Raw genomic sequence first — 13,844 nt, 5'->3', positions numbered from 1 at the left:
GCTATAGACTTTGGGTGTAGTAAGGCCTCTGGCTCTAGGGAACACAGCCAGAACAAAAGACTTGTCCACAAATTTCTTAAGTTTCAAAAGCTTTACTGGTTATAACACAAAAACATGAAACTTATCTCCTTTTTCTCAATAGTCCTTCCTAAATACCTTGCTCTCTCTTCTTGGTGGATTCTTTCTTCTTTTGAGGACTATCTTTCTTCTTTTGTGGACTTATCTTTTTGTCAAAGGAAAATACTCTCTCCAGGTCTGACTTGGCTGAAATCTTACTACACATTGAAACTAACTAGAGGGAGACAGCATAAGACCCTGGGATTTCCCACAATCCTTGTCTTTCTTAAAGCTGTAGATCTCTATTTCCCCTTCTAAACTAATACATAGAAAAGCTAATATAATCTCAACTAAATATATGTCTCAAGAGCATCAAAGATGCTCTGGAGGCATGACACTGTATATTTATGGGGTGAAACAAATGGCCCAAAAAGGACACCCCAGGTTCACGCAGGCTCCATTTGTGTCGGGGCCACAGCAGCCACATGCCCCAATTTGGGCTACTGCTGCCACCATCACAGTCTCCAACTGGTCATCCGAAAAGGAGCAGATTTTTCCACTCCATTTCAGGCCAGTTTTGGGTCAGTTCTTTGGAAAAGATCTGTGCCCAGGGTGACTTCCAGCCACGTTTGGGGCATGCATCATGTTCACACCCTGCTCTGTGGGTAAGCTTTACTGAAACCAGTAAAGTATAATTTAACTGTATGTTTTAAGAAACAGAAAAGTTTCTTTAAGAATTCTCTTGTAACCTCTTGATACACAGACTCATTTATTATCCAATGATCATCTTTTGTCAAACCGGTTTCACATGTCTCTGAAGCACTATAGAAAACTGTTCTACCAAATGAAAATAAAAATAATAAGTACACAAAACATAAGAATTAGAAGTTTATCATACCATGCTTAACTCTCCAAATTCCCGTCACCCAAAATGATCAGTTTCTAGCAAGTGTGATATCCTTCATCTGCTTCTTATATTCTATCAGTTACCTTCTTCTCTTTTGCAAATCCATTTTCTTAGAGGGGAACAATCTGTCACAGAAAGATATTTTTTGAAAGCAACTCCACAGTCAAAAGAAGATTGTTTGTATCTTCTGCTTCGTCTAACCACCCTGTCAACAGTTAAGAGGAAGGAAAACTGTAAAAGATGTTTTAAAAACCCAAACCAAATTCTTAAATGCCGGGCAACCGGACCCTCCCTGACACGCCCCCTTTTGCCTCCTCACCGGACCACCTTCGCCACCAGAGCTGCGCCTTCTGCCGGGCGGCCTCCTCCCGGCACCGCCCCGGGAGTGCCGCCCACGGACTGGGGAGCACCGCTGCTGCGGAACTGCGCAGCTGCGCAGCTTTATTGGGCTAGGGAGGCTTGGGTAGCCCGAGAGCAGAAGATGCCTGGGGTGGCTAACCTCTGCTCTTTAAATGGCCATACAGTGGTGGGGGGAGGCTTGGGATGTGGGGGATGCCTGGGCCGGGGATAACATCCTCACGGGCGGAGCTCCAATTGAGGTAGTGTGGGGCAGGGGGAGGTATGGCGGTGGGAGAAGGGACTTGCGTTCCAGGGGAAGGAGGGATCGATGCATCATATCTATCTCTCCTTCCTGTCCCCCTCCCAACCTTAGGGACCTGAGGGTCGCTCCAACCGTGCCACAAACCCTGTCGCTGCTCCTGTGCAATGCCAGATCAATAAACAACAAGACCCACATCCTCCACGATATGTTGGAGGACCAAAAGTGTGATCTGGCTTGCATTACCGAGACCTGGCTTGGGCCTGAAGGGGATGCTGTGTGGGCTCAGGCCCTGCCTGCCGGGTTCTCGGTGAAGGACCAGCGCAGGTTAGGTGGGCGGGGAGGGGGTGTGGCCTTGATACACAGTAACACCGTATCCCTCACCAGGAACCACATCCGACAGACCTCCTATATTGAGTGTATTTACCTGACCCTGAAGGCTAGGGACAGTCTAGGGATTCTGTTAGTGTATCGGCCACCCCGTGCGCTAGCGGACTCCCTTAACGAGCTGACACAGCTGGTCGCGGAGCTGATGCTGGAGACGCCCAGGCTATTTGTCCTGGGTGATTTCAACATCTCCCTCACGGCCAGCTATGTTCCATCCGGTGCGGCTCGGGAATTCATGGATACCATGGCGGCCATGCGCCTGTCCCAGCTCATACAGGGTCCTACGCATTGTGCGGGTAATACTCTCGATTTGGTCTTCTGTTCGGAGGCGGAGAATCCGTGGGTGGAAATAGCTAATGTTTCCCCCCTGTCATGGACGGATCATTTCCTGGTAGAGGCGAAAATCAAGGTCTCTACCCAGATCCCCCCCGGGGGTGGCGGACCAGTTAGGATGGTCCACCCTCGAAGGCTGATGGAACCCAAAAGGTTCCAGGAAGCCTTAGAGGGGTCCATGGTTGGAAGCGACGGCGACTCTGTTGATGCCCTCACCGCTATCTGGAATACCGGTCTTTCAAGGGCTATATACAGTATCGCTCCTAAGCGCCCTCTCAGGCCCGCTTCCAAATGCAAGCCCTGGTATACGGAAGATCTCCGGGCATGGAAGTGGTCACTGCGACGGCTAGAGTACCGTTGGCGGAAACACCTTTGCTTAGACGACAAGGCTCTCCTAGACCAACTGTTAGAGGACTACGGAGAAGCAATACGAGCAGCAAAGAATTTGTTCTATGGTGCTCGTATTGCGTCCACAGAGTCGCGTCCGGCAGAGTTGTTCAGGGTGGTCAGGGAGCTAACTCAGCTCCCTCCCCCTCAGAACCAGATCCTTGAACCTACTAAGGCCTGCTGTGACTTATTTAACGACTTTTTTGCGGATAAAACCTCTCGGATAAGCGAAGGTCTGAACGCCGACATTTTAGCAGAACCTAAGGTAGAGGTGTCCGGAGCCTCCGTGGACTTTATTAAACTAGATCGGTTTGAGTCGGTAAGTACCGAGGATGTGGACAAGATCCTCGGAAGTGTTCGGAAGACAACCTGCTCTCTCGATCCCTGTCCCTCGTGGTTAGCGGCCCAGGGGGGATCGGCGGTAACAACTTTGTTACGCCAGATAGTTAATACATCTTTGAGGGATGGGCAATTTCCATCACAACTGAAATTGGCCATAGTAAAACCTATTCTAAAAAAGCCCTCCCTCGACCCCCTGGTTCATAATAATTATCGGCCTGTTTCGCTGCTACCATTTTTGGGAAAGGTGATCGAGAGAACGGTTGCAATCCAGCTTCAGGCGGTCTTGGATGAAACGGATTATCTAGACCCATTTCAAACTGGCTTCCGGGCGGGCTACGGGGTTGAGACAGCCATGGTCGCCTTGGTCGATGATCTCCGTCTGGGCATTGACAGGGGAAGCGTGTCCCTGTTGGTGCTCTTGGACATCTCAGCGGCTTTCGATACCATAGACCATGGTATCCTTCTGGGACGCCTGGCAGAGGTGAGAATCGGGGGCACTGCGCTGCAGTGGTTCCGGTCCTACCTCTCTGGGAGGTCCCAGATGGTGCAGCTGGGAGACGTGTGCTCCGACGAGAGGCCCCTTAAAACCGGGGTCCCTCAAGGGGCCATTCTGTCTCCCATGCTATTTAACATTTACATGAAACCGCTGGGAGAGATCATCTGGAGACATGGGGCGCGGGGTTATCAGTACGCTGATGACACCCAAATCATTTTCTCTATGTCTCCGACTGATGCAGTGACTGGGGATGGGGTCTCTCCTCTCGTGGCGTGCCTGGAGTCAGTAATGGGCTGGATGAGGGAAAACCGACTCAAATTGAATCCAGAGAAAACGGAGGTACTAGTTATAGGTTCCCCTGGTCCAGGAATGGCGGTGGTTCCACCTGTCCTGAACGGGGTCACGCTCCCTGTGAAGGACTCCGTGCGCAGTCTGGGGGTGCTTCTTGACTCGTCGCTTCACCTGACTGCTCAGGTGAATGCGACGGTCAAGAGCACCTGTTATCAGCTTCGGCTGATTCGCCAGCTGCGCCCATACCTGGCCCAGAGGGACCTAGAAACTGTTGTACATGCTCTGGTAACCTCGAGATTGGATTTCTGCAATGTACTCTACATGGGGCAACCCTTATATCAAACTCGGAAGCTGCAAATGGTTCAGAACATGGCAGCCCGGCTGGTCACTGGTGCTCCCAGGACCAGCCATATAACACCAGTATTGAAAGATCTCCATTGGTTGCCTATCCGCTTCCGGGCCCAATATAAGGCGTTGGTTATTACCTATAAAGCCCTAAATGGCTTGGGTCCAGGTTACCTAAAGGACCGCCTCTCCCCGTACATTCCGCCTCGCACCCTCAGGACATCTGGGCAGCAGCTACTGAAGGTGCCTGGGGCTAGATTGTCCTCCACCACAAGGAGGACATTTTCCACTGCTGCCCCAGCCCTTTGGAATACGCTGCCCACTGAGCTCCGCTCGACTACCACCCTGGCCCAATTCAGGAAGGATTTGAAGACCTTCCTGTTCCAACAGGCATTCCCCGATTAAAAATCCTGTGGGCCTCCCTCCTCTTTCGTGGCCAAGAGGAAGGGCTTTGGGGCTTTTTTGCCTGTATTTTTTATTATTGTTTATATGTGATGTATTTTGGATTTTATTGTATGTATTGTTGTTTGAAATTTTATACTGTAAGCCACCCTGATCGAAGGAAGGTGCGGGATATAAATAAAAACTTTATTATTTATTATTTATTATTAAGACCAGCTAATGTTAACAATGCTATACAAAATCTTTAAAAACCGCAGTTTTGGCCAGTGTTTTCCAACTGCTATAAGGAATAACCCAGAAATACATGTAGAGATACTAGATGTGCTCAGCCTGGTGAAAAACAGCACTCCTCTTGTATACAAGATTATTTATTGAAAACCTCCATGCACAACTCAAAGATTCTGGAGCTTTACAGGAATTCAAGCTACCCTAAAATTGGCCTTGCTCAATCAAATGTTTAAAAGACATGAATAAGTTTGCCTATAAATGTAGCCTCCGTTATTATTTCTTTCATAGAATCATAGAATCATAGAGTTGGAAGAGACCGCAAGGGCCATCCAGTCCAACCCCCTGCCATGCAGGAAATCACAATCAAAGAAAGCATCCCCGACAGATGGCCATCCAGCCTCTGCTTGAAGACCTCCAATGAAGGAGACTCCATTACACTCCGGGGAGTTTGTTCCACTGTCGAACAGTCCTTACTGTCAGGAAGTTCCTCCTAATGTTGAGGTGGAATCTCTTTTCCTGCAGTTTGCATCCATTGCTTCGGGTCCTAGTCTCTGGAGCAGCAGAAAACAAGCTTGCTCCCTCCTCAATATGACATTCCTTCAAATATTTAAACAGGGATATCATATCACCTCTTAATCTTCTCTTCTCCAGCCTAAACATCCCCAGCTCCCTAAGTCGTTCCTTGTAGGGCATGGTTTCCAGACCTTTCACCATTTCAGTCGCCCTCCTTTGGATATGCTCCAGTTTCTCAATGTCCTTTTTGAATTGTGGTGCCCAGAACTGGACACAACATTCCAGGTGGGGCCTGACCAGAGCAGAATATAGTGGCACTATGACTTCCCTTGATGTAGACACTATACTTCTATTGATGCAGCCTAAAATCGCATTGCCCTTGTTAGCTGCCGCATCGCATTGTTGGCTCATGTTCAACTTATGGTCTACTTGGACTCCTAGATCCCTTTCTCAGCTTAAACAATCAAACCAGTCTAAATTAAAATGAATACTACAGTTAAAAACTTTGGATCAAGCCAAGATGTGACATCTGGCTTGTTCCATAGTCTGAGGTTGGTTTAAACAGTTTGGACATTTTGCCAAAACAAGAATAGATTCATCACCTTTAACTGGTTTTTCAGGTGGTCATCTGTGAATTCACACATATAGTTTTGTATCTGTGCACATGGAACATTTCAGAGCTGAGTTGCTTTTTAGTAGGAGCCCTGCCATCAACCCCAGTGTGCATGTTCAGGTGCACCAACCATTCACTTCAGTTTTGCATCTGTCACACGACAATACAAGGCAAGACAGAAAGAAGGAAGATGGTTGGTTGGTGAATTCATACATGATCATTTAAAGAACCAAATTTAGATAGATCACAGAATCATAGAGTTGGAAGAGACCGCAAGGGCCATCCAGTCCAACACCCTGCCATGCAGGAAATCTAAATCAAAGCATCCCTGATAGATGGCCATCCAGCCTCTGTTTAAAGACCTCTAAGGAAGGAGACTCCACTACACTCCGAGAGAGTTTGTTCCACTGTTGAACAGCCCTTACTGTCAGGAGGTTCCTCCTAATGTTGACATATCCATTCATAAATCCTTCTGTATGTAAAAATGCATATTCTGATATTGTGTCCCTTTCCATTTCTCCTTTTTACGCATATTCTAAATGCTACCAAGAGAAGCCATGTATGTCTCCTAGAAGTAAATGTCTGACATAACTTTTAAGACAAAATAGACTGTGTGTTTTTATGGTCATATGAAAGATAAAGGAGGAAGAATGAAAATTTCTTCTATAAGGACTTTTGACATGTGGCCATGTGGGCCTATTATTTACACAGTCAGTGCTTTTGAGGAACAGAAATATCACTTCATATAGTAGAGTTCATGTCCCCTCTTGTTCACTAGGATAAAGTTTACTTCTTGTTCAAGAAGCCCCCACTATAACAGTATTCTACAAAGGATATTAGAAAAGAAAAACAGCATGTTAGATACAATACAGACTCTCTATGAACCTTGATGTAGTTGACATGGAGGAGGGCTTACTCCATGATTGGTGCACCAAGCAGGCTAACAATGGCAAAAGGGCTGACTGGCTGTACCACACTGGAGTCCACCCTCTGAAAGACTGGATTCAAAACTGATGAAGTTGAGCTTTTACTTCAACAGTCGTAGATTTGTCAGTTTTGAGGAACTGCTCAGTGTACAGCTGAATGTCCTCAAAGGAGACAATGAATTAGTATCCATTATATCAAAGTCTGGTGATGGTGCTAGGAAAAAGGGAGACAGGGAGGAGGATTCACAATCCAAGCCATCTTCAGAAGAGGTTGTAGGATCATGAACTGCACTTTTCTGTGTCTCTGTAGAAGATTAAGTACTAATCAACAGTTTCTGAACCACCACTGATATATATATATACCATAGTTGCAGTCTGGGTTGAAGGTGCACCTGGTACAACAAGAAATGACAACATATCAGACTTCATCTGGGATGATAAGGGTAATAGTGATATAGATATTGTGTTGCTGTTCAGAGCAAAGTTGTTGAGATCCGCCACTATAAATATCAAAGTAGAAGTAGTGTCAAGAGGTAACAGAACCACTGGTAGAAGTTTACTAGTAACTAGAACTGATGAATCTGGGGCAATAAAACTTGATGAGGAAGTAAATGTCTGGTCAATCCCTGTTGATAAAGAGATTGAAAGAAGCAATTATAGAACCAATATTATGAAAGATGATAGTAGTTCCAGTCTCTATGTGAAGATCAAGAGAAGGGACTATCAAGATGTCTGGCCTAATGAGCAAAAAAAGAGATATTCAACTCAAAGATTAGCATTAAGTTGGAAGAAGACTGACATGCAGATTCCCAGTGATAGTGATACCCAGTGTATTTGACCTTTACCAGATTCTATCCTGAGCTTGTGATGGAGAGGATCACTGAGACTGGAAAGATGGAGTAATATTTTTAAACTGGAATTGTAATGGGAGAATTATAGATGACAAATCCACCATCAGGACAGGATGCACTATAAAAAAAAAGTTTATTGGAGAAGTGATGGAGTTCCTTCATGGTCTCTACTGAGCATCCATAGTGAACTTCACCATCACTGGAGTTAATGAGCCATCAAAGAATCTCTGCCAGAATTAACTGGACCAAAAGCTCAGTTTGGGATCCTGGGTAGGTTCAGCTTGCACTATGAAGCCAAATAGGGAGCCTAAAGGGTCAAGCAGGCCGGCAGCTTGGGGCAGCCTCTGGCCGCTCCAGCACCGGTTGCTTCCCAATGAGGACCACTCTGACCAGATGCTACAGCCCCTAGGCTGGTTGCTGCCATGGTCTGCAACAGACCACCTGCAAGGAGTGCTTTTTTGCACTCCTTTTGCAACTGGGTTTGGGTCACCTTAGGTGGCTGCAGCGTGACTTCAGTCTGGTCCATCCAGGGGTGTACGTCATCTGTACACGATGCCCCTGAATCAGCTCGAAGGTAGTGCTTTTGGCCCATCTGTTCCAGGGCTCAGACTCCTTTTTCTGATGTGGCTGGATTCCTTTTCCTGCTGTGACTTAGAAAGTGAGTCAACCTTGTCAGCCTTTTTGTTAGGGATCCAGTATGTGACACCTCAAATCCCCATCTTTGTCCTTTTGAAGAGACTTAGACTTCATGAATTCCCAATAGATCATAAAAAAAGTACTTTTTGCTAGTCTCCAAGGCAAAAAGGCACGTAGAGTGTTGATCTTTCTATCTTAGGAGGTGCACCATTTGAAGAGGGCCTTAGAGGCCATTGACAGTCCCAGTAAAAATGGAGAATTGTTGAAGAAAGAAGAAAAGATAGAGATGAGATAATAAAAACATGAAAGGAACCACAAAGGGAAATGTAAAGACACAAATGAAGGAATAGCCTGCTCAGCAATGATGTTCTATTTGGTTGACTGAGAACTGGCACATGGATGCTGAAAAGGAACTGAGAAAAGAAATTTGGCACACTTCGGCAACTGCACTGAGGGATGGAGGTGAGATAAAGGCTATTCAGCTCTGGAATGTTCTGTCAAAGGCTCTGTCTAGGGACAAGGCCCATATTGTGTGTCAGAGAGACCACAAACAACAAATAATGGTTTATGAGAGACTTCCTGGTTTGATTTCTTACTCTACAAAAGGAGGAGCAAATGGCTCTGTGTAAAATATTTGTTGACATCTCAGCTTATTAAACTGAAATGGTTGTCCAAGCCACCATAGTTTTAGAGACATGAGAGTCAGAAGAACTAGAGCTTCTCTAAATCATTTTGAAAACAAAATAAACATGCTTTATTGTAATAACTGGCAATTGTAATTAGATCAGTATTTTAATGTGAAGCATTTTGCCCCACTCTTCAGCTAAAAGAAGAACAAAAAGATCATGATGGCAAATCAATGAGTCTAATACTGGAAAGTATTCACTCTCCTTATACTTTAAAAATTGGAAGATTGGTTCTCTGTTGATGCTGGACTATTTTTGAAATAGTCTTACCATGCATTTTGGAGGACTGTAGACGAATTATCTACCCAAATATATTGATATAACTGCTTGCAGAAGGTCAAACCAATCCAGCTGTCATCTCCTTTATATTGCACCCACATCTGAAAGCACAGAAACAATTTATCTGAGGCATTTTTTAAAAATGGGTTTAGAATAGGAAGTTTAGATTAAAAAGAAGGCTAGTTTTTTGTATTTTATTTTATTCTATTATTTTTCTTTTAAGCAATAATATGCAGTGGTGCTCTTAAAGTCTGTTATAATAAAAATGCTGAAAAATGATTGGGGGGGGAGTAATGAGAAACCATTTCAGACATAAAGTTAAATAATTGTAAGAAGCAACTCTTCATCACAAAATAAATTACATTACCACAAACATCTAAATAATCACATCCAATTTGATAACAGGTTAAAATGGCTTATTCTACATCTGCATGTGCCCACATGCAACTAGTAGTGATATACCAATATATCAATAATGTTACAAGTTCCACAGATAAAATACAGCCAGACAAATACAGCCAGAGCATGCAACAAGATTGTAGCTCAGTGGCAATCATGATGTGAGCATTACCCATTTGCAAGTGGAGCAGATGTATCTGGAGTCATCCCCTTTATCAGCTTTTTTTGCCAGCTGCACCCATTTCTAAATAAAATAAAATAGAAGATATGGCCATGGTCTTTCATGGACCAACAGCTTAGTAGTAAAAACTACTTCAAATCTGCTGGTGATTCAACGTATCATATCATCACATTTCTGTTTTACCTCTTTCTATTTCTATATTTGACCTTATACTTTATTTAACATTTTTTAAAAACTGGTTCAAATTAATTTTAGCTAATTTTTAATATTTGCACCTTAAAAATGGTCACTGTGTATTCCATCATCAAAGAAACAAATTTATGTTGCAGAATAATCTATGCCATAGGGCCACAGAGACCTGCAAGAGTATCTGCCAGAAAGTTAAGCATAGAGGGACAATGTTTAAACCAAATGATACAGGGAATAGAAAGGTTAGAATAGCAATAGCAAGTACATTTCTATACTGCTTTTTAGGGAACTATCACTCTCTAAGCAGTTTACTAAGTGTAAGCCAATTGCCCCCAACGAGTTGAGTACTCATTTTACCAACCTACAAAAGGATGGAAGCCTGAGTTCCAGTATCAGTATTTAATCACTGCACCACCATTGATTCTGTAGTATCCCTAGTCCCAAAATAGGCCATGAGATTGCAAAACCTGACAAAATTGCTCCCACAACCTCTACTAAGTGTAGGAGAGCTGTTCCAGTGAAAGCAATCAATTAGGAAGTATGGGGCACATGTGGGGTTCAGATGTGTGTGTGTGTGTGTGTGGGGGTGACATTACATGCAGCTTGTGGGTTGCACTTTGCCAAACCCAATTTAAGATCTAGGGCAAGAGACAGACGAGAAGAAATGGACGACCAGAGGCCATCCCTTTCTTCTCCAGATCATTCTCGTAGCAACCACATGGCTGTGGCAACGATCTGGCTAAAAAAGGAGCTCCGAAACGGAGCTCCTTTTCACACCGTCATAAGGGCTGTGTTATGACTGCTTCCGCCTAGAGCTGTTTGGGCACTCTGGCGCCCTTATGTCACCAAGCTGTGCCCCGTGTGGACGGGGCGACAGCCTTATGACCTAACAGTGCCGATATATGGGGCCACCCGCCTCGGCGGGACGGCCCGGTTGCCGCTGGGGGAAGCCCCGCAGAGGCTACAGGCCTCTTCTGGCTCGGGCGGCCTCCCAGAGGCCTTGGCGGGGCCGCTTGAGCCTCAATTGGCCAGGACAGGGGAGGAAGGGCGGGCCTTCTGCCTGTGTCGCTGGGAACTACAAGTCCCAGCGGCCCCTGCGGGCGGAAGGGGCCCACTGATTGGGCGGCATCGTAAGCAGGCGCCGCCCGAGATTGGACGGAGGCTGGGGGTGGGTCTTGCCACCCTATGCCAGGCACCCATTGGACAACAGGCCTATAAAAGGCCACGAGGCCTCAGTGGACGTCACCCTCCTGGTGAATCGGTCAGTGATGCCATCCCACCTGAGCTCTGCTCTGTCCACTATACCACTTTTGACCAGGCAGTCTGGCTGGTTCACTCTTGCGGGCGGGGGGCCCTCATGGCCAAGTGTGACATCCAATCGGCCTTCCGGCTGCTGCCGGTGCATCCTGATGACTTCTGCCTGCTGGGCTTCAGGGTACAGGGCCAGTGGTATTTCGACAAGGCCATGCCCATGGGTGTTCTGTCAGCTGTTCTGCCTTCAAGACCTTCAGCACATTCCTAGAGTGGGAGGTAAAACGCAGGCCCACCTCACCCCTGGTCATGCACTATCTAGATGATTTCCTTTTCATGGGCGAGGCACACTCCAGTATGTGTGCGAAGCTCCTGCTCACCTTCCAAGACCTGGCCAGGGAATTGGGTGTACCCTTGGCCCCTAACAAAACTGAGGGCCCCGTCACGTCCCTCACTTATTTAGGCATCCAGCTTGACTCGGTGGCTGGGACATCCCGGCTCCCCTCCAACAAGCTGGAGGCACTTCACAGCAAAATCAGGGCCATGCTCACAGCCACCAAGGCCACCTTGAAGGACATTCAGTCCTTGCTTGGGCACCTCAATTTCGCCTGCAGGGTGGTATCACCAGGCCGGGCCTTTTGTGCCAGGCTGGCCAGGATCACTACTGGGATTGCGGCTGCCCATTATCATGTGCGCCTGACGCGGGGTATCAAGCAAGACTTAGCAGTCTGGGAGGGTTTCCTAAGCCATTTCAACGGGGTTTCCATCTGGCAGCGGCCTTGGGAGCTTGGTCAGAGCTTACAAGTCCACTCGGACACAGCGGGTAGTATGGGCTTTGGGATCTATTTCCAAGGGCACTGGTGCGCCCAGCGGTGGCCTGCCCATTGGGCCAGCAGCGGCATCTGCCACGACCTCACATTTTTGGAACTCTTCCCCATCGTTGTGACCCTTCACTTGTGGGACGGAGTGCTCAGCAACAAGGCTGTCTGCTTTTGGTGTGACAACCAGGTGGTTGTGAACATCATTAACCGACAGAGCTCCAAATCAGAGAGGGTCATGCAGCTTGTCAGGCACTTTGTGCTTTGCTGCCTGCAACGGAACATCACCTTCAAGGCTCGTTTTGTCCCAGGATTAGAAAATAATGTGGCAGACTCTCTTTCCCGTTTTCAGGAATCCAGGTTCCGCATGCTGGTGCCCGAGGCAGACCCCTCACCCACGCCTTTCCCGGAGGAACTGTGGGAGATTGCAAGCTGATGTGATGCAGAGCATTTTGACATTGGTGGCCCCTGCCACTCTCAGGGCCTACTACAGGGCCATGGCTAAGCTGCAGGCCTTCTTCAAGTCGGTAAATTTGCAGCCCCACTGGCTTATTCAGTCCCAAACTGTCCTCCGGTTCCTGGTGTGGCTGAGACGGATGGGCACGTCACCTTGGACCATGTCTGTCCACTTGGCGGGGATATCCTTCTTCTCCAAAGCTGAGGGGCACCCGGATCCTTGTGCCAACTTCCGGGTCAGGAGGACGCTGGAAGGGTGGAGGAGAGCACACCGATCCAACCAGGATGGAAGGAGGCCCATTTGTTTCATGCTCCCCAATAATATCGTTGGGCAGTTGCCCCTGGTTTGTGTCTCCTCCTACGAGGCTGACTTTTTCAAAGCGGCATTCATCACTGCTTTCTTTGGGGCTTTCAGGGTGGGAGAGTTGGTGCCCGCCTCCAGGGCTGATATATCTGGGCGGGCTTTACAGATTGGTGATGTGTCCTTTGCTTGAAATTTTGTCTATTTAGTTCTTCGCAGGTCCAAGTGTGATCAACTTGGAAAGGGACAAACCGTTGAGCTGCTGAGGCTACGTGGCTCTTGTCTGTGCCCAGTAAAAACTCTTCAGTGATTTGTGGCAGCCCGCCCCCTGAAAGATGGACCACTGTTTGTTCATGCCGATGGAACCTCGCTAACATGCTACCAGCTGGTGTCGGTATTGCGGATGGCCCTGGGGAGCCTCAACCTGCCACCAGATGAATTCGGCAACCATTCCTTCCGGATTGGGGCTGCCACATCTGCTGCTCAATGCGGTCTGCCAGTGGACACTATAAAAAGGCTGGGAAGGTGGAAATCGGGGGCTTTTGCGGGCTACATGCGCCTGAACAGAGATGCTTGCACCTCTTTGACTACAGGGTTGTAGGGTTGGTGGAAGGCAGGCTTGCCTTCTGTGGCGGTTGCATAGGTCTCAGATCTGGTGGGCGTGGTTTCCAGGGCTGCGTAGTGCTGGATCGGGAGTCCATCCGGACACGGGGGCGCTGCGAACGAGGCGGTGTTGCCATTGCGGGGGCATCACCAGCACAGCGTCCCCCGTTGGCAAGGGATAGTTATGCGATGATGCACAGTTGCAGATATGCGATCAATGGGATATAAGCGGTAACCCATAATCTCTTGCCATCCCGAAGCTTGGTCATGACCAAGCATTTTGGTTCATCCACTCAGTACTGGGCTGATGGATGACAGATCCAGACCTCATGCATTGGAGCCAACCCTACATGTTGCATTGTGGTCCTT

The 13,844-nt window shown here is 47.3% G+C and overlaps 1 protein-coding gene across 8 annotated transcripts in view; it reads right to left on the bottom strand.

The window, feature by feature from the left end:
• LOC149321921 (uncharacterized) overlaps positions 1–13,844 on the bottom strand; it is a 174,801-nt gene that overhangs the window by 70,459 nt on the left and 90,498 nt on the right. For all 8 annotated transcript variants that reach the window (XR_016281860.1, XM_089531403.1, XM_089531422.1 and 5 more), the window contains exons 28-29: positions 9,269–9,378; positions 1,048–1,169 (exon numbers count right to left, since the gene is read on the bottom strand). Coding sequence is in view for 7 of the 8 variants with exons in the window: in XM_089531403.1 (XP_089387529.1) it covers positions 1,048–1,169; positions 9,269–9,378 (232 nt within the window). In the remaining variant the exon portion in view is untranslated. The remainder of the gene's footprint in view (positions 1–1,047; positions 1,170–9,268; positions 9,379–13,844) is intronic.

This window comes from Sceloporus occidentalis, unplaced genomic scaffold (assembly GCF_023333645.1).
Source record: "Sceloporus occidentalis isolate IW3139 unplaced genomic scaffold, rSceOcc1.0.p SCAF_1, whole genome shotgun sequence".
Classification (NCBI taxonomy): Eukaryota; Metazoa; Chordata; class Lepidosauria; order Squamata; family Phrynosomatidae; genus Sceloporus; species Sceloporus occidentalis.
Note: the sequence above shows the minus strand (reverse complement) of the source record. Positions and strands in the feature narration are given on the sequence as shown.